The 22,467-nt window shown below is 39.5% G+C and overlaps 2 protein-coding genes across 7 annotated transcripts in view; one reads left to right on the top strand and one right to left on the bottom strand.

Moving 5' to 3' along the window:
* Positions 1-357: 357 nt before the first annotated feature.
* On the top strand, positions 358-13,514 carry slc25a40 (solute carrier family 25 member 40). Of its 3 annotated transcripts, none has more exons than XM_066678148.1 (11): positions 358-745; positions 1,333-1,439; positions 2,448-2,507; positions 2,595-2,701; positions 2,919-2,986; positions 4,151-4,275; positions 5,830-6,003; positions 6,920-7,026; positions 8,531-8,612; positions 10,266-10,346; positions 12,873-13,514. In XM_066678148.1, exons 2-11 carry the CDS (start codon positions 1,343-1,345, stop codon positions 13,010-13,012), a joined length of 1,041 nt encoding a protein of 346 aa, XP_066534245.1. In that variant the 5' UTR covers positions 358-745; positions 1,333-1,342; the 3' UTR covers positions 13,013-13,514. The 3 variants fall into 3 exon arrangements, with proteins under 3 accessions (XP_066534245.1, XP_066534246.1, XP_066534247.1); XM_066678149.1 differs by having other exon boundaries at positions 358-740; XM_066678150.1 differs by lacking the exons at positions 358-745; positions 1,333-1,439 and adding an exon at positions 2,251-2,349.
* Positions 13,515-14,068: 554 nt separating this feature from the next.
* Positions 14,069-22,467, bottom strand: part of rundc3b (RUN domain containing 3b) — a 34,242-nt gene continuing 25,843 nt past the window's right edge. For 2 of the 4 annotated variants that reach the window (XM_066645595.1, XM_066645587.1), the window contains exons 11-12: positions 20,894-20,980; positions 14,069-14,222 (exon numbers count right to left, since the gene is read on the bottom strand). In XM_066645595.1, the coding sequence (XP_066501692.1) occupies positions 14,101-14,222; positions 20,894-20,980 (209 nt within the window). In that variant the 3' untranslated portion in view covers positions 14,069-14,100. Of the gene's footprint in view, positions 14,223-14,313; positions 20,981-22,467 lie in introns of those variants that run through there. The other 2 variants (XM_066645612.1, XM_066645604.1) reach the window with 1 other exon arrangement.

Raw genomic sequence — 22,467 nt, forward strand, 5'->3', positions numbered from 1 at the left:
ATAGTACAGTTTCTATACATTTTGACAAATATCCTTAAACTTCCTAAGTATTTTAAAATGAATTAACTGTAAAATTAATTAAACTTAAAATAAATTAAACTTAAAATTAATTTAACTGTAGATTTTTATTTTCGAATAGTACTCTATTGTAAACCTATGATACAAAATGGTGGGCTCCATTTGTTCTATTTTAATTCACCAAAAATGCATAAGCGAAAGATTTGATACTTCGATGTGTGTCGGTTCTGAAAGAATCGATCCAAAGAGCCGACTGCTTCGAGAACAGAATGTCACTAACGTCCACCGTTTACAACGTCATTTTCAGAGCGTATTAATGCGCGTTTAAAATATCCACATTAAGACAAACGGTTTTATGATAGAGGAAGGACACAGTCGAAGTGTTAGGTTAAATAGGGCTTATTATATATACGCTGCGTCATTTAAATCCCCACGCGAGTCGAATCTGTTGAGCGGAATTCAAAGTTATACTGTACACAAATGTCATGTGCACTTTATATTACAGAACTTACAGGAGAGGGCACAAAATATGAATATATCTCCATAACACGTATACAGAGGAATGACAGTCAGTTCGGACGTCTGTCTGATGGTGACATGGTTTGGAAGAATATTTATAGCAGAAGGAGCATTCACTACAGGAGTGTGTCTGTCACGCTGAAGACAAATGTCATCTAGATATAAAATTATTTACACGGCGTTTTATAGAGAGAAAAACCGAGGTAAGGTAAGCGGAAAAACGTTTTATTACCACAGTCTGACCACTAAACTTTTTATTACACTGAAGAGTCTCTACTGACCGCTCATTGTGATTGACAGTTGATTAATGTGCATTGACTGTTCACTGAATGTTTCACAGGCGGTTTTTTTTACTGTTCACTAACTGTTTGACAGCATTTATCAGCATGCAAGGCCCATAATTACTAGAATATTCAACTACTTTGAAGTGGATTCACTGTGGATATGATGTGAAAATGCACACACATGTAATCTCCTTAGAAAAGCATAAGAAGAATTCCTAGAAGAATGGAAGCAATTACTAAAATAAATGAGGGAGAAATGTCCTATTAATACCCTTATATTCAGAAGAAATGCTGAATTAATTAGTATCCAGATTCGGCTACTTAGTGTATAGTTTATAATGTGTATGTGTGTAAAACTATTCTTATATTTGATCGTATTTTATTTAACTTAAATCATTGTACACAAAATGATTTACACATTAACACAAAAGTACAAATCCACCAAGATTTTCTTTATATAAATACTATCCGTCTCTGATTTTACTCGTCTTGGTTTACTTCTTTATGACAGGTTTGTTGAGATGACGTCCCAAAGTTCTCAGCCGTCCATGGACAGCATTACGCCGTTCCAGCAGATGATAGCTTCTTGTTCCGGAGCAATAATTACATCATTATTTGGTAAGGCATGAACGGAGATCTGCTTACTGACACGGTCATATATTAACCCCTGTCCTGGAGTACGCACCATCCTACATATTTTATGATTTTCCTGTTTGAACACATAAACATCAGGTCAGAAATGATTTGTTATCGAGTTAATTAGTTGAATCAGGTGTGTTTGTAGCATGAGAAACACTAAAGGTGTGGTGTGTTCTCCCTGTGTCTGCGTGGGTTTCTTCCGGGTGACTGTCTGTGAGGAGTGTGGTGTGTTCTCCCTGTGTCTGCATGGGTTTCCTCCGGGTGACTGTCTGTAAGGAGTGTGGTGTGTTCTCCCAGTGTCTGCGTGGGTTTCCTCCGGATGACTGTCTATGAGGAGTGTAGTGTGTTCTCCCTGTGTCTGCGTGTGTTTCCTCCCGGTGACTGTCTGTGAGGAGTGTCGTGTGTTCTCACTGTGTCTGCGTGAGTTTCCTCTGGGTGACTGTTTGTGAGGAGTGTGGTGTGTTCTCACTGTGTCTGCGTGGGTTTCCTCCCGGTGACTGTCTGTGAGGAGTGTGGTGTATTCTCCCTGTGTCTGCGTGAGTTTCCTCTGGGTGACTGTCTGTGAGGAGTGTAGTGTGTTCTCCCTGTGTCTGTGTGGGTTTCCTCCGGGTGACTGTCTGTGAGGAGTGTGGTGTGTTCTCACTGTGTCTGCGTGAGTTTCCTCTGGGTGACTGTTTGTGAGGAGTGTGGTGTTTTCTCCCTGTGTCTGCTTGGGTTTCCTCCGGGTGCTCCGGTTTCCTCCCACAGTCCAAAAACACACACTGGTAGGTGGATTGGCAACTCAGAAAATTGTCCATAGGTGTGAGTGAATGTGTGGGTGTATGTCGCCCTGTGAAGGACTGGTGCCCTCCCTAGGGTGTGTTTCCCGCCTTGCACCGAGTGATTCCGGGTAGGCTCCGGACCCATCGCGACCCTTAACGGGATATGCGCTTACAGAAGAATGAATGAATGAACCAAAAGTTCTCTTTTTTTCTCCTATTATTACAGTAACTCCTCTAGACGTGATAAAGATCAGACTCCAGGCACAGAGGAGCCCTTTCCCTAAAGGTAAGAATGTTTGTCTTTTTTTGTTGTTGTCACAAACCTTTTAGATTGCATCTCTTAAAATCAAAAATTGTTCTGTTTGCTGCACAGGGAAGTGTTTTGTGTACTGCAATGGCCTGATGGATCATATATGCGTGTGTGAGAACGGGAACGGAAAAGCATGGTATAAACCTCGGGGTCAATTCAACGGCACTCTTGTAAGTGGTCCACTTTTGACAAGATAAAATATAACTCAAGTAAATAGCTGTTCCGTGGACTTTTGGTCTCGCATATACAGAGCTAGATGTTTTGCAGGATCTCTTTTGTCATGTACTGGATTCATCTACAAAATATCTGGAACCTTTTTTGGGATTCAGAAATCAACTGTTGGATTTCAAACACTTGTCTTACCTTTGTTCTGTTGTTGTGATGCAGGATGCCTTTGTGAAGATCATACGGATGGAAGGAATCAAGTCGCTGTGGAGTGGCCTGCCCCCAACACTGTTAGTCAAATAATACCTCTTGTATAATATGAAATGAAATGTGCAATTATTTGTCATCGTACAACAAACTAAAGGTGTCTTCCGCATTTAACACATCTGTGGCTGTGAACACAAACACACACACACACACACACACTAGTGCACTCAGGGCTGTGAACACACACCCAGAGCAGTGGGCAGCCATCCTCGGCGCCCGGAGAGCAGTTGGGGGTTCGGTGCCTTGCTTAAGAGCCCCTCAGCTGTGGATTGAGGGAGGAGGACAGTGCTGTTCCTTCACTCCCACTGCCCCCAGTTTTCCTGCCACTTTGGGGGAATTGAACCAACAAATTGTGTTTGTTTGTGTTCAACCTTCATTAGCCTTGCTTACAATTTTAGCCTGTGAAATTCCTGTGACATGCTTTTATCAAAACACCACAAAAATCAAGCCCCACAGCAGCGTTCTCCCCCTGTCTAAACAACCCTGTTCAGAATGACCATTTTTAGCACCTGTTCCTTTAAATGAGAATGAGCCACAGCTGAGTTCAAACTGAGTACACTGGAGTGAGAAGAGGAAACTCTGGATTTGAGCTGTATTCACCTTGTCTTTTTTTCCTACGCTCTGGTATTCTCCATGTTTACTCTGTGCTCTGATTCTCTGCACTCATTATGTGTTTTGCTTTGTTTAAACTTATCTGTGCGCTCTCTCATAAATGCGGGACCAGTGCTGTGATTGGAGAGACTCAGACAAGGAGGCAGGGCAATTCTAAAGTCTCTGCACTTGACATAGGAAGCGAGCAAAATCATATAAACTTGTTTTATACCATGTTTCCTGACTTGGGCAGCTCACAAAAAATGACTGGGATTTCTTATCTCACAGTGTGTGGGTCATTGGGCTCCAGACCCCCAAATTAATGTACACAAAAACACTGAAAATGTCATATTTAAAGAATAATATGCCCCCTTTAATACATATTTGTCAAGCTCATTAGTTAGAGATATATGATCACAGTGATATATATATATCATATAGTAGTTTAGTGGAAATAGAATACAACAGAACACTTCATCAAGCTATTTCTTTATATACATTAAAGCAGACAAATAATAATATTTTTACAAATCTATATCCCCACCATGCATTTTTACACTAAAGCTGTACTAATGCGATGCCTTTTGTTGACACAGAGTGATGGCAGTGCCAGCTACGGTGATGTACTTTACTTGTTATGATCAGCTGTGTGCAGTTCTCAGGATGAAGATGGGCAATCAGGCTGAAAAGGCACCATTATTAGCTGGAGCCATCGCTAGAGGTGACCTTTGACTTCATTTTGGTGAACATCAGAATGAGTTCCTTGCTATTACATATTCAGTTAATAATAGAATGGAATTGTTCATACTGTAACTGTATTTTTCTCTTCATAGTCATGTACAGTAGAGTATTCAGTATGCAACAAAAGCTGGTACAAGAGAAGGCTAAGATGGGGCTAGATTGTAAAAATGAGGAGCTGAGCCATTTGAACTCATCTGAACTGCTTCCACAGTCCCTGGACTCTTCCAGTCACTGCTTAGAAATTCATTATCCATGGATTAACTGTTTTTGATGCTTTGTAGTAGTGCTTCGTGGACTATATTACTACTAAATTGCAATAAAAAGAGTTTTATATATCTTTAACCACTAGGGGGAGATGCACGGCTATGGCAAATAGTCATAATAAGAACAGAAATGCTAATGCTAATAATAAAAATACGTTCTGCTCAAAGTGAGGACACCTTACCAAACACTGGGGAAAAAAACAACAATAAAAAAACAAATATAATCTTGTTGTGTACAATGTAAAGTTGAGGAAAATGACTAAATAGTAAATATTAATACTATACATCAGTGGTTATCAAAATTTTTCTGTCATTCCCCACCTTAGACGAAAGGGGAATTTCCGCACCCCACCTGTACCATATCGCCCCCAAAAAACTGTAATAAAATACACATGCAAGTTTACAATTTTCTAATTAATTTAAGTAACAGCAACTTCTATCTCTAGATAAATATCTTAACATTATAACACCACAAACAACATAAACATCAATGTTCAAAAATACAGAAACTTACTTACTTTTCAATCTGTGAAAAAATGAGGAAAGACAGGTGCAAGGGCATAGGAATTAGTTTGACCCAAAATATTACATAGCTATAAGCTGATTCCTTTGTAGATAAGGCAGTAAATTACTGCATTTATTATGATGTGGAATGATGTGGAGGCCAAACAACACACTAAAGGTGGTGTGTGTGTGTGTTTATATATATATATATATATATATATATATTTTTTTTTTTTTTTCTTTTTTTCATACATATATATATATTCATACTATTCAGTGCAGCAGCATGCAGTTTGGGACACAACCATACACTAACGTTATCTTGCTGCATGTTCAGAACGCTTTCTCACAACCTGAACACAGCTAATATTAACGTTAACTAACTCTCAGATCCTCCTCTGTTTCCCTAGCAGTTATATACAAGCCAATTTCATAACTGTAATTAGCCGTCCTTGTTATCTGTTGTGCTCTGATCACAAGCCCAGAGCTGGTAAAAATGCTTTACATTCAGAAATGATTTTGATATTAGACAGGTGACTCAGATACTTGAGCCAAAAGTGAGTTGTCGAGTAGGAGCTGTTTTGGTCAACTGAGAAATATGTTCTGTGAAATAAACACTTTTAAATGACCATGTCCAGGTATATTTGACATGCGAAGTTATTGTGTCACACTAAATCTGTTCATTTCAAATGGTTTTAAAATACTGAAGCTCTTCTCTCATGGTTCTGCCTTTATTAAAGTGGTGTATGTGTGTGTGTTTGCTACAGTGGGATCTGCTACTTTGATCAGTCCTTTAGAGTTGATTCGCACTAAGCTGCAGTCAGAGAGGCAGTCGTACAAAGAGCTGAGCGCTGTGATCCGCTCGTCTGTGCGTGCCGAGGGCTGGCTGGCTCTATGGAGAGGCCTGGGACCCACACTGCTCAGGGACGTACCATTCTCAGGTGAAAGCAAGCAAACAAATGCCCTTGCACACACACACCTCTACATGATCCAAACCTTAGACAGATATGAAACCTGTTTCTAGCTGTGAATTTAACATTCATAGCACCCTTGTTCCCTTTGCTTATGTGTGCCTGCTTATTAACCCAAGGCTGTAGCATGTCACATTTTTTACATTGTCCCTAACAAGGCTTCTCAGTAGTTCCCACTATTTGCACTTAATGGGCGCCTCTTGTAGGTTCACACCAGACTTCACTGTGAAGGGAATTACCCAGGATCCACTGCGAGCCTGTGACATTTCTCACATAATTCAATAACAAGACATCTAGAAAAATAGAGGAAAAATATCTCTGTAAAGGGAGAATAGATCTTCTGTTGCTGCCAGTCCAGGCTCAGCACTACAGAAACTGCACTATGTAACATTTAGAAGAGAGTAGGAAACCACCACAACTCCCTGCATCAACAACAGTCAAGAGACTCTAACACCTCAAAAATTGTGTGATCATGACAGGTGGCACAGTGGGTTTGTCCCAAATCCTACTGAGCTGACTAGGTAGGCAGCGACTCCGTAGACAGCTGTTTAAGTTGGCAGTGCTCTAACAGTTGTCTGTCCTCATGAGGCAGATTACTGAGATGCTCTTGTTAGAGAGCGATACCGTCACGGTTTGTTCTCGCCCACTGCACGCAACCAGTGTTGACTTCCCTCAGCAGCTAGCGTTGCCTCAGCGGTTCAGTGCTGTGGAGTTCATGTTTTTAATCACCATATAATTCATTTTCCTCTGGGGCAATAGAAAAATAGATGGAAGTTGTTTTGGTATTGCGTCATGGGATTGCATATAAAATACACTCAATACACATGTATCATTTTGTTTGAGCATGTTATCTTCTCATATCTAATCACAATCCATGTCTTTTTAGCTATGTATTGGTATAACTACGAGAAAGGTAAAGTCTTGCTGTGTCAATACAAGTCCAGTGAGCCCACAGTTACCATCACCTTCATCGCAGGAGCAGTATCTGGATCTGTGAGTCTTCATTTCCCTTGCCTGATTTCAAAAAAGATATTTTTACCAACCAATATAGCTAAGTGTATTTACAATGGTGATTATGTAGTGATTTTTTTTAAAAAGAAGAATTAAGAAGCCTTGGAGAAAATGACAGATTGCTCCTTTAAATCAGTGGCACATTTTCACATTATAATCTTTTTGTCTTAAAGGTGCAGTAGTTGATTTTGTTTAATTTCCTAAAAAGCACAAATTAACTGTAAAATATAAGGAATATAGTTGGGTTTTTTTAAGCAACGGTATCAGCTCAAGTACATTCTGTGCCTGAGAAAAGCTTTTTGAATATAGCCATCTGGGACAGAGTGAGTGTTTTTGTTGTGATCTACACTATCAGTATAGTCAAGCGCTCCATTGAAATTGTCTATTGCACTTGAATTGAGTTCCAATCCTGTCTTTCTGCTTTGACAACACAAAGCCCCATGTGACAGATTTTACATCTAATCACTGAATCGTGAAAGAAGATAGCAAGAAAAATTAGAAAACAGAAATCATGTTTATGCTAAAAACACTCCTGTAATAAATAAAAATCCACTCAACATCATACAGTAATTTAGACACTTTTAAGGTTCTAAAACACCAATGAGGGCGGCACGGTGGTGCAGCAGGTAGTGTCGCAGTCACACAGCTCCAGGGACCTGGAGGTTATGGGTTCGATTCCTGCTCCGGGTGACTGTCTGTGAGGAGTGTGGTGTGTTCTCCCTGTGTCTGTGTGGGTTTCCTCCGGGTGCTCCGGTTTCCTCCCACAGTCCAAAAACACACGTTGGTAGGTGGATTGGCGACTCAAAAGTGTCCGTAGGTGTGAGTGTGTGAGAGAATGTTTGTGTGTGTGTGTGTGTGTGTTTGTGGCGCCCCCTCCAGGGTGTATTCCCACCTTGCGCCCAATGATGCCAGGTAGGCCCTGGACCCATCGCGACCCTGAATTGGATAAGGGTTACAGATAATGAATGAATGAATAAAACACCAATGAGCAATTTGTAATCCAGATTGTCAAATTGTTAAATAAATAGTATGTGACTATGCTTACATCTTATTTCCTCAAATTTGATCCTCAAGAAAGTTTTGTTAGAACTGAAGCATTCATACTCACTCACTGTTAGGAATTTCACATCACATTCAGAGACAGATCCTCAAGGGGGTGCGACTGTGCTTCGATTCAGTGACACTTGTGTCCTTGTTTTAAATATTTTGTAAAGCTGTTTTCGAATTAGAGGGCTACAGTGACAGAATTATAACTTAATAGTATAACTTTAATACATAACTTAAGTAACAGGGCTTCAGGCTGGAACTATGGATATTTTAAAGGGTCAGAAACATCTTAACTATGAAACAACCAATTGATAATAACATGTTTCAATATGCCAAGCAACACAATGGTCTATGAAGTTCTATGTGGCTTGTAATAACTGCCTTAAGCTGATTACGTGTGTTTACGCTAGCTACATTAACTTTTAAATCTTCCTCTCAGATCGCATCCATCGTCACACTCCCATTTGATGTGGTGAAGACCAGGAGACAAGTGGAACTTGGAGAACTGCAAGCCAGGAATCGTATGTTTCCCAAACCTCTGATAATTATCTGATAAGTAAATTATTATGACATCTATTCCTAGAAAAACCTCACTTTAGTATCAGCCTGTATAACTGAGATAAAGCATGTAATTGCAATAAATGCATCAGCGCAGCCAAACTGTTCCCTTTAAAATGTAATCAGAGTCAACACACGTGTGGGGCACAGTTGGATACCAGTAAATGCCAGTGATGGATAAAGTACACAGCTCATTTACTGTGTTAAAATACAGCTACCCAAGGTAATGTATTACTTCAGTAAAAATAAAAGTACTCAGATTAGATTTTTACTTGAGTAAAAGTACAAAAGTGTCTTCGAATGTACTTAAGTATCAAAAGTAAAAGTATCATGGTTTATCTAATGTAGGGTGACCAGATCTGAGATGGTGAAAAAGAGGACACGTCTCCGGGGCCAGGGAAGGGGAGGGGACTGACTGACGTGCAGACTGACCAATTAAATGTTTACAGAGAAGGTTATCGACCAATAACGGTAGCGCTACAGTCAGACCGTCCAATCCGAAGATTTTAGGCTACTTCACCACGCCCCCTTCTCACTCAAGCGAACCAATCGGAGTAGGGGAGGGCGGGACTAGTTTGTAAACGAAACGCTTCTCGAAGTTCTATGTAAACTCTAGAAAAACAAAATCCCGGATGTTTGTGAAATTCTGGCCGGACATTTTTTTAAGTCTAAAAAAGAGGACGTCTGGTCACCCTGTCTAATGTCCTATTATCATTTCTGTGAAGAAAATTTTAGATAAACACACTTCAGAGTCACCCTTGGTTTCAGAAAGATTTCAATACGATGTCATTAATTATTCTGACACTGATCTATTAAAAGTATCATAAAGCATAAAACACTGAAGCAAACTGTGTCCATCAGATAGAACCCAACTGCTGTGAAATAACATTTTTGTAAACAGTTTTGGTTTAAGATTGATTGGCAACTTAGTTACAAGTTTAAATAAATAAATTAATTAATTTTTTCCTCCATCCTTTTGGCACATTACATATTTCTTTCGTTTTAAAATGAACATTTTTATGTACCTGAGACAAAAGTAACGATAATAAAATAAAATAATTCAGTAAATAAAAATACTCCAGTAAAGTACATATACACAAAAACTACTTAAGTACAAAGACCAATTACATTTATTTAGTTACTGTCCACCACTGGTATTTTCTTTCATTCATTTTCTGTAACCGCTTATCCAGTTCTCAGTCGCAGTGGGTCCGGAGCCTAGAAGGGGCCCACTGGTATTTTCACAGGTTAAATGCTGGCTCCAGGGTCAGTGATGGGACCAAGATGGGTTCAAAATAGGGCCCATATTCAACTGTGATAAATACACACACAACCTACTAGAACCCATTAAATGCACATGTACTAACCAACCCAGAGCCCCTCTTCAACTCATGTGGGCACCACTAAGGTGTGCTGGCAGGGAAGGTGCAATTTTACACCTGGCTTTTTGAATTGTAACTCATTATAGTTCACACTTAATGATACAGTGATGTTTTTTGGTCAAAATACTACATTTGGGCTGAAATATAAAACAGCCTGGCATCATTGTACTGTCTATAATCACACCCTGGGATATACACCTCTGACATGAGTAATGTATGTGCTTCTTTCTGTAGAGTTGGCACAAGCCTCTCCTTCAACGTATAACGTCATGAAGAGGATTGTGGGAGAAAATGGCATCAAAGGACTCTTTGCAGGTAAGAGCTAAAAGCATATCTGCAGCTACAGGACTATTTTGAGCACACTAATGTGTGCTAACACGTTAAATAAAAATGGTCTCCTTCCATCAGTGGATATGGATTGTAGGTTGGATATTGGATAATCATCTGTATTAAGGGCATTTTCAGCTGGAATTAGTGTATGTAGCCTTTCTTCCTGCTTTAGACCAGTCCAGTCATGGTCATGCCAAATTGACACAGCAAAATCTATCAGACCCCTGTAAACAGATCTAAAATGTCTTAAAATCTCTCAGGATAGACTTAGTATGGTTTGTTGTAAATGTAAAGCCACAGTGTGTGTCTGTTTTTTCTCCACTGAAATGCTGGTACGGTATAAGTATAAAGACTTTCACAAAGAGACTTAACTACAACTTATGTGGCTCAACCAATCAAATCGGAAATATGATTAACTTTGACGCAACCAGTAAGTTTTCTGTGTTTAAAAGGAGTCAGAAATGTCCCAATCTTAGGCTGCAGTCGAGGTAGACTGCCTTTCTTTGAGGCTACAACATAGGTCCCTTTCAAATTTGTGTTGAAGAATGAGTAAGCGAAAAGCAAGTGTTTTCCTTTCAGATACATTTTAACAGACCTGAATTTAGTTTTATATAAAAGAACTATAATAGTAGATTTGGCAACAAATCATAAGAAAGCCTCGACATAAACCGGTAATCCCCATGAGACAATAATCTGTAGGACCACACCTCTCCATTATTTAATAACATTTGATTAAGTATGACTGAGTAACCCAGCTATTTAAACTATTTAAAAAGATCTGAAAATCGTTAGGGTGGCAGGTAGTGTCTCTGTCACACAGCTCCAGGGACCTGGAGGTTGTGGGTTCAAGCCCTGCTTTGGGTGACTGTCTGTGAGGAGTTTGGTGTGTTCTCTCCTTGTCAGCAATGGTTTTCCTCTCGGGAGCTCCGGTAAACATATGTTGGTAAGTGGATTGGCGACTCAAAAGTGTCCATAGGTGAGAGTGAATGTGTCCCTCTCCGAAGGACTGGTGCCCCCTCCAGTGTGTGTTCCTGCCTTGCGCCCAGTGCTTCTGGGTAGGCTCCGGTCCTACTGTAACCCTGAACAGGATAAGTGCTTACAGACAATGAATGAATGAAAATCATTAGATTCAAATCTAAGGAAAGGGTTCAATAACATCATCACACTTTATCATAACACAGCTTCATACCCCATCAAAGGGTTAGGCTACTAAAAAACATGTTAGCATTTTCTGATAGCACGATGACATTTATGAATGTTCAGGCATCTCTGGACTTTAAATACAAAAAAAAAAAAGTCTTAAAATAGCCCCATTAGCTTAGTGCATGTGTCACAAAATGGCTGACCTCTGACCACATCTGGACCCATTGATGGTTGATGATACCTGAATTTGAGCAACCTGTGCAATTTGGAAGGCGCAGGCGCATACTTTCATGCATGTAGCTTATAGCAGCAACGTGACTGTTTTCCAAAGCAAAGAGAAGCTTCATCTTCAACAGTGACTAACTAAATACACATAAACATGAGTTAGTCTTTCCACAATGTCCTTTACAGTTTTAAACAACGGGCACTGCTACCGTTCAATATGTGCTGCCAGTGTTTTGTTTAAATAACTGCCATGTACAGTTTTGGGACACTCAAGCAAATAACAGTAAATTAAGATTGTGTAATGCACCAGAGAAAAACAGATTTCACACGAAAAACGTGAAAACATTAAAAATGTTGGGTCTGAGCATGCGCAGAGCTACAAAGTAGCTAGTCATGCTAGTTTAGCTGGTTGACCAGCTTAGATCTTAACCAGCTTAGGGTATGGTTTCATTTAAATTTGATGGTTTAGCCAGACAATGCTGGTTGACCAGCATCACCAAGCATGACCGAAATCAAATGCAGCATATGCTATGCTAGTCAAGACCTGGTTAACCAGCTAGCTTACCAGCATAGGGTATGTTTTGCCTAAATGACTAACTTTCCAACCGTCAAATACCAGCTCAAAACATCTAAAACAACCTACCAGCTAAAGCTGGTCTTATGCTGGATTTTTAATAGCAGTGTTATTATATATTTATGGGATTAAATAATAACATTAATGTTTTTTTCATTTGGTTCTATGTTGAGCCATGAAACCGATTGTTTATCTTGCCATGTTCTTTGTATTCATTGTTTCTGGAGCAGGTTTTAAGTCTTACATTTTCTGGAAACGTGGAATTAATCAAAAACAGCAACATGAAGCGCTACTATGAGACAAAACACAACTCTTAACGTTTTGGACCTATGCTGGGAGGAGGTTTTCGCAAATGAACCTCACTGAATTTTAAACGAAAAGCGCTGTAATTCCTATAACTGGCCATTGGGTGTCGCTAATACATCTAATCATAATTTGGCCTAGTTGAGTACATTATTATGGCACTACAATAATAACCCTGATGCATTGCCATGACAGGATTGAGCTCACTCTTTGAGCATGACTCATGGTGATAACCTTTACGTCATACTTTTTCCTTGCTCTCTCAGGCTTCATGCCCAGGCTTATTAAGGTGGCTCCAGCCTGTGCCATCATGATCAGCACCTACGAGTTCGGAAAGGCCTTCTTCCGCAAAACCAACCAGGAGAAGAAGAGGCGAGCACTCACCCTCCAAACAGGAACCACTTGATAGTTGTGTCTCTCTATCCTTTAAAGCACGCAGGCCCATGCCTTTCCGCTGAGCTCATAAACCACTTTCAGTGCACCCAGTGTAGTTATGAAGAACCGCTGATGCTTAGAAGTAATGAACAACAAATGTGACACTTACCTCTTAGAACAGCCCCTGTGGTACCTGTGTTTTTGTGAAGTCTTCAGTATTTGTGGATTAAGCGAGTGAAAGCACTGAGGAGCCACGTTAATATCCCACAAAATAAGCAAAAATAATACCAATACACCAGTGTGCTGTGCATCCTTCGTCAAAAAAAGATAATAATAATAAAATAAGGTTAACAATTCATTCAACACATTTTTATAAAAACTGTGACAAAGCCATGGAAAACACATCTCTAAGAATAAGGGGTAGAGTAAAATGCACTGTTCAGTGCCAAATATTATGCATTTAGAGTTGATGCATGTAGAAGGAGATTAAAATAAGTTATATATTGTTTTGGTTATAATTATGTTTATGTATTTCAAACTATGTTTTTATTAAATGAATGTTTCACACCCACACCAGAGTTTATTTTATTTTTAGGATTTAGTTTCATGTTTTTTTCTCTCTCTCTCTCTCTCACTCACCCAGTCACTCAGAGTGACTGTGAACAGCTTCACACAGCTAATCTACCTACCAACACATGCTTTTGGATTTTGGGAAGAACCTGGGCAACTCGGAGACAGCGACAACACACCAAACCCTTCAGGTGACACAAGATGAGGATCAAAGTCATGACCCTGATACCATAGAGCTGTGCGACAGTGATATTTACCTGTGTCATCATGCCACCTGAAACATAATTCAGTTCTTCTTAATTCAGACTGATGCCCTGTGCAGGGTGTGCTCCTGCCTTGTGGCCATTGATCTGAAGGTACGCTCTGAACTCAGCAGAGGCCTGTGAATGATGGATGAATTAAATTTTTTATTTTGGAACATGGCGACACAGTGGCGCTGCAGGTAGTGTCTCTGTCACACAGCTCCAGGGTCCTGGGTGACTGTCTGTGTGGAGTTTGGTGTGTTCTCCCTGTGTCCGTGTGGGTTTCCTCCCACGGTGGATTGGCAACTCAAAAGTGTCCGTAGGTGTGAATGTGTGTCGCCCTGTGAAGGACTGGCGCCCCCTCCAGGGTGTATTCCCGCCTTGCGCCCAATGATTGCTGGTAGGCTCCGGACTCACCATGACCCTGAACTAGATAAGTGGTTACAGGCAATGAATGAATTAATACATATCTCATTTGCAAGTCAATATCATTTATTTAAGAAACCACAGTTAATGGATGTATAAATAAAGTGCAAAAATACCATTTCAATGCCCGCAGCAAGAACATTCTGCTTTGCTTAAAACATGAACAATCATTGTTGCAAGAGTCGACTTAAACAGTGTAATTCTAAAAAGGATAGCAATTTCTCATCTCCGTCTGCGCTCATTAACTCTTCGTTACATTCAGCAACTGACACTTGTGTGTTTTGGTTGTTACAGAAAACAAAAGTTACATGAAGCCAGGAAACCAACAGTCAAGAATTACTCAGATAAAAGGACTGTACAGGTACAAGCTCTTATTTTCCATATCTTCACTGTCCAATTAAAACAAATCTTCCAAAATAGTAACTTTATGGTATGACTTGGCAAAAACCTGCTTAACCTTCAATGGAAGTGAATCTAAAAAGATTTACTGTAAAAAGAAAAAAAAAGTAACTTTGGAGCATTTCTATTTGTCCATTTCTCATGACATTTTCACATAGTGTGAAGGACAGATGCTGTGTTCAAATGATGCAGTAAACTAAACACAGATAAACGTGTTTTAATTGGACAGAGATGATATATAAACAGGCTACACTTTAAATGCAGATAGAAGCCTTGTGAAAGAGTTATAGCTTTCTAAACATACGGTTTCATCTGGAGTATCATCCCATGCGTTGCTTAATAACGTTTCCCTAAGCTTGGCCAACGACTCGTTAATAACACCTTCCATTGCTTAATAACACAAAGTGTGTGTTCCTGTGTTATGACACGTGAAAAGCTCACAGATCGTGCTGATTCAGTCATGCTCACAAAAAGGTTGTACACATTTTACACGCAGTGGTTGTCACTGAAAACAAATAAATCAGCAGGCGTGGGAGGGAACACTGACTTGAGAAACTTCCAAGCACAAACCATAGGAGAAAGGCACATAAAAACAGAAAGTGGTGATTTGTAAATACTCTGAAAGCCAGGTCTTGTACTGTTTCTCTTATAATGTTCACATTCTGAACCTGAACACTGGTCAATTTAGACAGGAAGCAGTGCCGCTGGAGTTCTTAAACATGGTGTAGACACACTGTTTACGCTATTAGACACACCTAACGTGTGGATCCACCTTGTAGATGTAAAGTCGGAGAGAGTTAGTGCTGGTCGTCCTCTAGTCCGTCATTGGACACAATGTCTGTGGGGTTTAAAAACTACAAACAACAGACTCTGTGATCCATTCATTCCAGCACATCACACTCCACCACGTCAATGTCACTGCGGCACTGAGAACCATCCACCACCCAAATCATACCGGCTTAGGAGGTGGTTCTGGGCACTGAAGGACTGGGGAATATGTGGCTAACCAAGCATGCACTATGTAGAGCAGTAGATGGACTCCAATCGTCAGTCGTAACTGTAGGACTGTATGGACAGTGGAACTAATACAAAGAAAGATGACTAGAAACAAGGATCGTAGTCATATGATCACTGTATGTAGAAGTCAAGGGGCCAAAGGCAATAACTAATGCCCAAAACAGCTGCTCTATTTAAGACTTGGCAATTATTGCAGCTTTAAAAAAAAGCTGGATTAATACACTTTTCGGTTCAGGAGAATGTAGAAGGCTACACTTATAAAGGTTTATGCATGGTTTAAATATATTAATTAATTATTATTTATGATGTTGTAAATACATCAATAATCAATTCCAACTACGGCTGTGCCATATTGAATCATTCGCAATAATATCAACATGTTATTAATTTAAAAATCACTATTGTGATAATAGAGATATTCTGACGTGTTCACGTAATGACATCATGCATACGTTCTTTACGAGTCGTTTAGACACAGTGAAGTACGGTGGAAAGTGGCGGGGGAGTGACTTTGGTCGTGTGGAGGGGGTGTGGTTACAGAATATCAGACGTACAATAAACCACTGTATTATGTTAGAAATTAAAGAAGCCTTTTATATTATTATTATTATTATATATACTAAATATATTAATTTAATATCATCAATACGTATATAACATTTATCTTGTTGTATCTAGTCTGTTCTTGAAAGTATTTTTCTAGTGTTTTGTTCACATCGCCAAGAATATCGCTATTGACAAAATACCCTGAAATATCATGATGTTATTTGAGGCCCATATCGTCCACCCCTAATTCTAAACAGACAGAAAAGGGCAACAGTGACATGTTTTTATTTTTTAAAAATAGTGAAACCTCTATTACAATTCATATACACTGTTGAACCTCAGATCTCGCCAAAAACTGACCTTTCTCTCCTGCATCAGTCGACATTAACCCTGTCAGCTCCAGCACATATTTGGTAATACATTTAACATTAATATTACCATGATAGTGATGTGTACAGCTGCCATTTCTATCAGAGTTGAACGTGATTAGTAATGTCCTTTTAGGTGTTTACAACCTAATTAATAACCATGTAATAAACCATTTGTAAACCTTTATAAGCGTAGTCTTATTTTAAAGTGGTACCCAGTTTTCGGTCTCTAAACCATTATTAAGTGTTAATTAAAGGAAACTTTTTGTAACAGAATTATAAACATATTCTTATCCCAAACTTTTCTGGGACATGTTTCAGGCATAAAACCTCTTTAGGTTCATTAGTTAAATTACACATCACAATTTTTTAATCACTGCTTTCTGTTTTTACTAGCACTTCACACACCGTCCTGGTTTGTTTGGAACTGAGGTTTGTAGAAACATACACTGACAATAAGACCATTTCACATCAGACGTGCTGCTATCACATGCCGCAAGTTTTCAAAAAGGAATCACTTTCATACAAAACACAGAAAAGTGAAAAGTGGAGCTTGGCAGGTTCCTTGTTTGTAAACAAAGTCTGAAAGTCTAGTGGTACGTTTTGCAAAAAACACTGATTTCTCAAGGTTTTATTGGAGTTGACAGTTAAAGGTGCAATCAGTGATTTCAGCACAACAAAACGACAACAGTTTCGACACGGTTTGGAAAGAAGACTGAAGGAAGAGGATGGTGCATGGAGCCAAATGGTGAGTAAAAGCCAAAATAAACATGGATTTCAGTACAAATTACTTAATAAATTAATAAAAATATTTATAAGACAAATAAAACAAATTAAAATGTACATTCTATGATTCTGTAGTGAACCAGTAATAGTCTTTAGACAAGATTCTTGGTAAAAGATAAATATCCAATTTGGCAGAGAAGAAAATAGTATAATGTTGACTTCATAAAGTCCAGCTTCATCAAATGTCTTCCAGAATACAACAACATCGCATCCATCGAATATGTAAATATCTTTCAGCCACTTAAATTAAAGCCCTGCCAGCGCTCCCAGACGACCAGCAACAATAATGTTCCGTAAAGTAAAGCTCATTTTATCCCATGTTTTCTTACTTAGGAAGTTGAAAATAAAAACTGACTGTTGTCGTGTTTAACAGTGAGTGCTTTGGTAGGCTCCAGATATCTGAGTTAATCTGCAAATGCACTGGGAAACAAAATATTTACCTTATGTTCGCTTTAAAATCCAATAATGTAATGAATTCTCCACGTTCATTTTTTTCAAGAAAAAGCTGAATATTTGGAACTCTTATAAACAGAAAACAGAATGGAAACCTGGCGTTGAAACAGTGTCTATGAAAACGACACATCATACAAATGGACAACGTCCCCAAACTAAAGATACCCTCAGACCCCCTGAGCAGGTAGTGTCTGTTTTAAAGCTTATCTAATGACTGAAACTGACATGTTATCGGTTGATGAATGTAGATGTAAACTATAAGACTAAGGAATACGTATAAACACCACATTTCAAATCTAATAAGAAACCCAGAGTGGGAAATGAATCTCCATTTTAAGATCAAGTATGGCTCCTTAATTAATGACAGGAAAGAAATTCAAGCAACCGTCTAAAACCATCCTCGTCGACTCACTCAGGATGGCTATGAGTTTAAAGGCAACCAATGAGGCAGCAACAGGCTCTTTTTCACGGTGAAACGACCCGGGTCCAAATGCCTACAGTACTGTTCAATTATAATGACGTTATAAAAAATACAAATTATGCAATTAAGTCAAAGAAGATGCAAACAAAAGAAAAAAAAACACAATTCACAACGGCGACCTGAGCTAGTTCATGATCGTTGCCGTCTATCCAGATGAATGTAACCCTGAACGGAAGCCGAACAATCTTCAGAAAACATTTTAACATTCACATATTTCTGAATGAATGTGCGAGTGTGTGATTGGCGCCCCCTCCAGGTTGTGTTCCCGCCTTGCGCCCAGTGATTCCAGTAAGGCTCCGGACCCACCGTGACCCTGAACTGGATAATTGCTTACAGACAATGAATGAATGTATGATATTTCTGAACGATGGTGTAGTGGTGAAAATATTCAAGCAACAAGAACAATGAGAAAGGTGTCACAGAGGACGTCTTACACAGAAAGGATGCTCATGTCAAGCTATGAGGTTAATATTGATACAGAGATTTCATCATTCATAAGGCTACAAGGCACCAAACACAGATCTACATAAACATCTACAAAGGTTTATTCCCATAAGCCTCAGAGGTCACAAAAGCTGCTTTGGTCAATTTCACCCTACAAAATGTTATGACTACAGATGCTTGCTGGAATAAGCCTTTACAGATGTTAAGTCCAGGCTTATGTCAGCCATCACGAGAAGCTTCTGTGGGTGTCACATAATTTTATGAATGAGCACCTACAGTAGATTGTGACCAGTGACTTTAGGTAGTTTTCACTTCGCTTTCAAGATCTGATGTAAGCACAGTGCAGTAAAAGAAACAACAAATAAATAAATAAAAACTAAAACTAAATTGACCTGATGCAGAAAATGCGGAAGAAATACTCCAACATTTTCAACCCCTTCCCTTTCCATATCTATTTTTATCTTCCTATATTTGAACGCATTCTTGGCAACTGTAGTAGTATCTGTAGCTTTCAATTAGCTTTAAATTTAATTAAACTAGTCAGCTAAATCCACACCTTCGTTCCCTTACTCACTGTCTATTTTATCAGCTCCACTGACTGTAAACGTGCACTTTGTTGTTTTACAATTAGACTGTAGTCAAATCTTTTTCCTTGTTTTCAAGGGTCATGACCCCAACGAAACATCCTTCATGAGCAAGTATATTTTTGGTGGTGGATCATTCTCAGCGCTGCACTGATGTGGTGGTGGTGTGTTAGTGTGTGATGTGCTGGTGCGAGTGGATCAGACACAGCAGTGTTGCTGGAGTTTTTAAACCCCTCAATGTCACTGCTGGGCTGACAACAGTCCACCAACCAGAAACATAAAAACACCCAGCCGACAGCGTCCTGTGTTCACTGATGAAGGACTAGAGGACAGCAAACACACACTGTGCAGTGACAGATGAGCTACTGTCTCTAATTTTACATCTACAAGGTGGACCACAGAGGTAGGAGTGTCTCACAGAGTGGACATCAGTGTCACCGCAGCGCTGAGAATGATCCATCACCCAAATCATACCTGCTCTGCAGGGGTCCTGAGCGTTGAAGAACAGGATGAATTGAGGATAACCATAATCCAAGTGCACCTATATGGTTTGCAGCTGAAAATGGACAGTAAGTGTAGAAACAAAGAGGTCATTTTACTGCTATTAGTCCAAGTATTCACATAATTAGAGTTTAATTATGGTCGTTAATTTTATGTCAGATTTAGTCTTAAAATAAATCTGTAATGCCAATGGTCAACCCTCACTGGACATTCTATTTGATCTAGGCTTATTTTGGATCAGGAAAACCAGTTTATAATAATATTTCAAATGTTAACAGATTGAACTGAAACTGTCCAGTACTTTCTATTATACGAGTGTTTTTTTAAAATCAAGTACAGAGAAATGTGACAACTATTCTCCAAGGCAACTGACTGTACAATAAAAATGCAGAAGAGACTAGGACAAGAAACACAACAGCACTGTGCAAAAGTCAGAGACCACCCTTCGTGTATTTCAGAAAAAAAATAGCCTTGCGCTCAGATTATTAAAATGTGCAGGACGTTTTTCGGTTTTCATAATCCATTATTCATGAGCTTCTCATGACCCAATTAACCCCAAACACAGTCTGTGATGTTGAGATTGGGGCTTTTTTTGTCCACTTTTATTACTCTAAGTAATTTCCTTTTAGACCCATAGCGTTGTCTTATTAGAATGGAAGGATGGACAGAAATGTCTAATGCGGATTTTTCACATCCACCAGGTTTACCAGGTCTTGCGTGATTGTTAGAAGTGACATTTTAAAATGTAATTAAAAATGCAAATTAAAAGCCTGCCACAGACAAAGGGGGAAAAAAATAAAAACACGTACAGTAAAAGTCCCCTTAGTTTCAAACGTAATCCCTTTAAAAATATTTCCTTAACAATCCGTAGCTTGTACTTAATGCCCGTTTCTGACTGGAAATGGAATAAATTAAAGGCCTCTGACTTTTACACTACTGTAAATATTCCTTCAAATACTGCGTTTTATGTAAATAACTACAATAACGGTATGTAGAGAAGTATAGACTGTACAAGAAAGCATGACTCTGTGTTTCCTTAAGATGGAGTAAGCCCCGGACTGGTCAGATCTGTGGTTGGACTGGCCAGATACTCACTGGACTTCAGACTGGCCAGAGACTTGTAGCTGGCCACTGAAGTTAGAGACCCACACAACCCTCTGAGTGATGGTGTGTCCTCTTTACCTGGGGAGAGAGAGAGAGAGAAATGTATTTTTTTTCCCCAATGATGCAAATAATCCCATGTCTACATACTTTCAGACCCAGTGTGTAGAGTTGTCTTTTCTGTGGATAATAACTGGCAACCAGCCAGGAGTGCAGCAGTGAAATAATTTGATTACCCATGTAATAAAATGTAATATTTACAGAGGATGAAGTCTAGACTCTATTGGGAGTTCTAACTCCAGTCTTTTGCCTCGGGCACAATACGGAGCCCTAAACTGCAGATGGTGGAAAATAAATAGCCCTCCTATTATTTGTGGGAGAGCCAACACAAAAATGTTATGCGCTGTTCACAAATTATTAGCACGCTTACCTGAAACACACTACAACATAGTGCAGACAGTTTGGTAGACTCAGGAATACATATTCACTGATCAATATATTCGAAATAAAAGCTCACCCACCTTACTTCCTCTAGCTGTTCACCAATTGTCTGTGTCTGACCATACTGCCACTTTTTGCTGCATATTTTAAGTGGTAGAACATTCTCTCAGGGATGATGACTTGAGAACAAAATAACTTGAATAACATCTATCACATGCTCAGTGTGAACCTGCACTCATCTGTGAAGACCACAGGGTACCAATGGCGAAGTGGTGTGACTCTTCTAGTCATTACGGTTCAGGTTTAGCACTCCAGGAAAGTCAGACTAATCACGTCTTTCTGCATATCACACGTGAGATTACTCAGCCAATCAGATCGGTGCATTATGATGAGCGCTGTGACTCGAATGACTGACACACACAGGGCAGGGCTCCAGACACCGCCGTCCTGGGGCCAGTAAAAATAGCCCAAGGGATGTGATAAAAGCTCTTTCGGGACACTTTCAGGATGTGAGTGTTGTGTGACATCAGATAAAACCAGAATGGAACGATTACTGGTTGAAATATTCTCATAACACTGAACATGGATTCTGTTTTTGGATAAAGTCCTGCCCTTCAGCATAAAGAGCCTATCAGCTTTCTGTTAAAGGATAAAGTTCCACCCTTAGGTAATAAGAGCAGATTGCTGATTATAGAAAAGCAGTAAAGTCAACTGCAACTACACGTTATTAGGGACTTTATATACATATATATTTTTTGCTGGACCACCTAACGGGCTGGCCTAGCAGAGGCATTTTCGCTTACTGACTGAGTTACTGATTCCTAATGTTGAAACGAGCATGCGCTGTTAGTTCAGCCATATTTCACATTCCAATAGGCAAACTAAATTTGGAACCGTTAGGTGTGTTTTCAGCAACATAAACTGGTTTATGAACCAGAAAAAGTTGTTCCCAACTGGAACCAAAGAACAGTAGGTCCTTCAGAGCGAACCATGGCTAAATAATAGGAAATAAGACAGGAACGCGCTCCGTTTGTGTGTGTTTCTGGGGCTGTGTTTGGCACGACACCAAGCGTGTTAGCCAGAGCCTCGGCTCGCCGTTGGATAGTTCACAAGCTCAGCAGGACGGC

Source organism: Hoplias malabaricus, chromosome 1, assembly GCF_029633855.1.
Source record: "Hoplias malabaricus isolate fHopMal1 chromosome 1, fHopMal1.hap1, whole genome shotgun sequence".
Lineage (NCBI taxonomy): Eukaryota > Metazoa > Chordata > Actinopteri > Characiformes > Erythrinidae > Hoplias > Hoplias malabaricus.

What these genes read in the sequence shown, in the direction of transcription:
- slc25a40 (XM_066678148.1), top strand. Translation starts at nt 1,343, where the DNA reads ATGACGTCCCAAAGTTCTCAGCCGTCCATGGACAGCATTACGCCGTTC. An exon ending in AGAACTGCAAGCCAGGAATC is followed by an intron (nt 8,613 to 10,265) that starts GTATGTTTCCCA and finishes TTCTTTCTGTAG; the next exon opens with AGTTGGCACAAGCCTCTCCT. An exon ending in CATCAAAGGACTCTTTGCAG is followed by an intron (nt 10,347 to 12,872) that starts GTAAGAGCTAAA and finishes TTGCTCTCTCAG; the next exon opens with GCTTCATGCCCAGGCTTATT.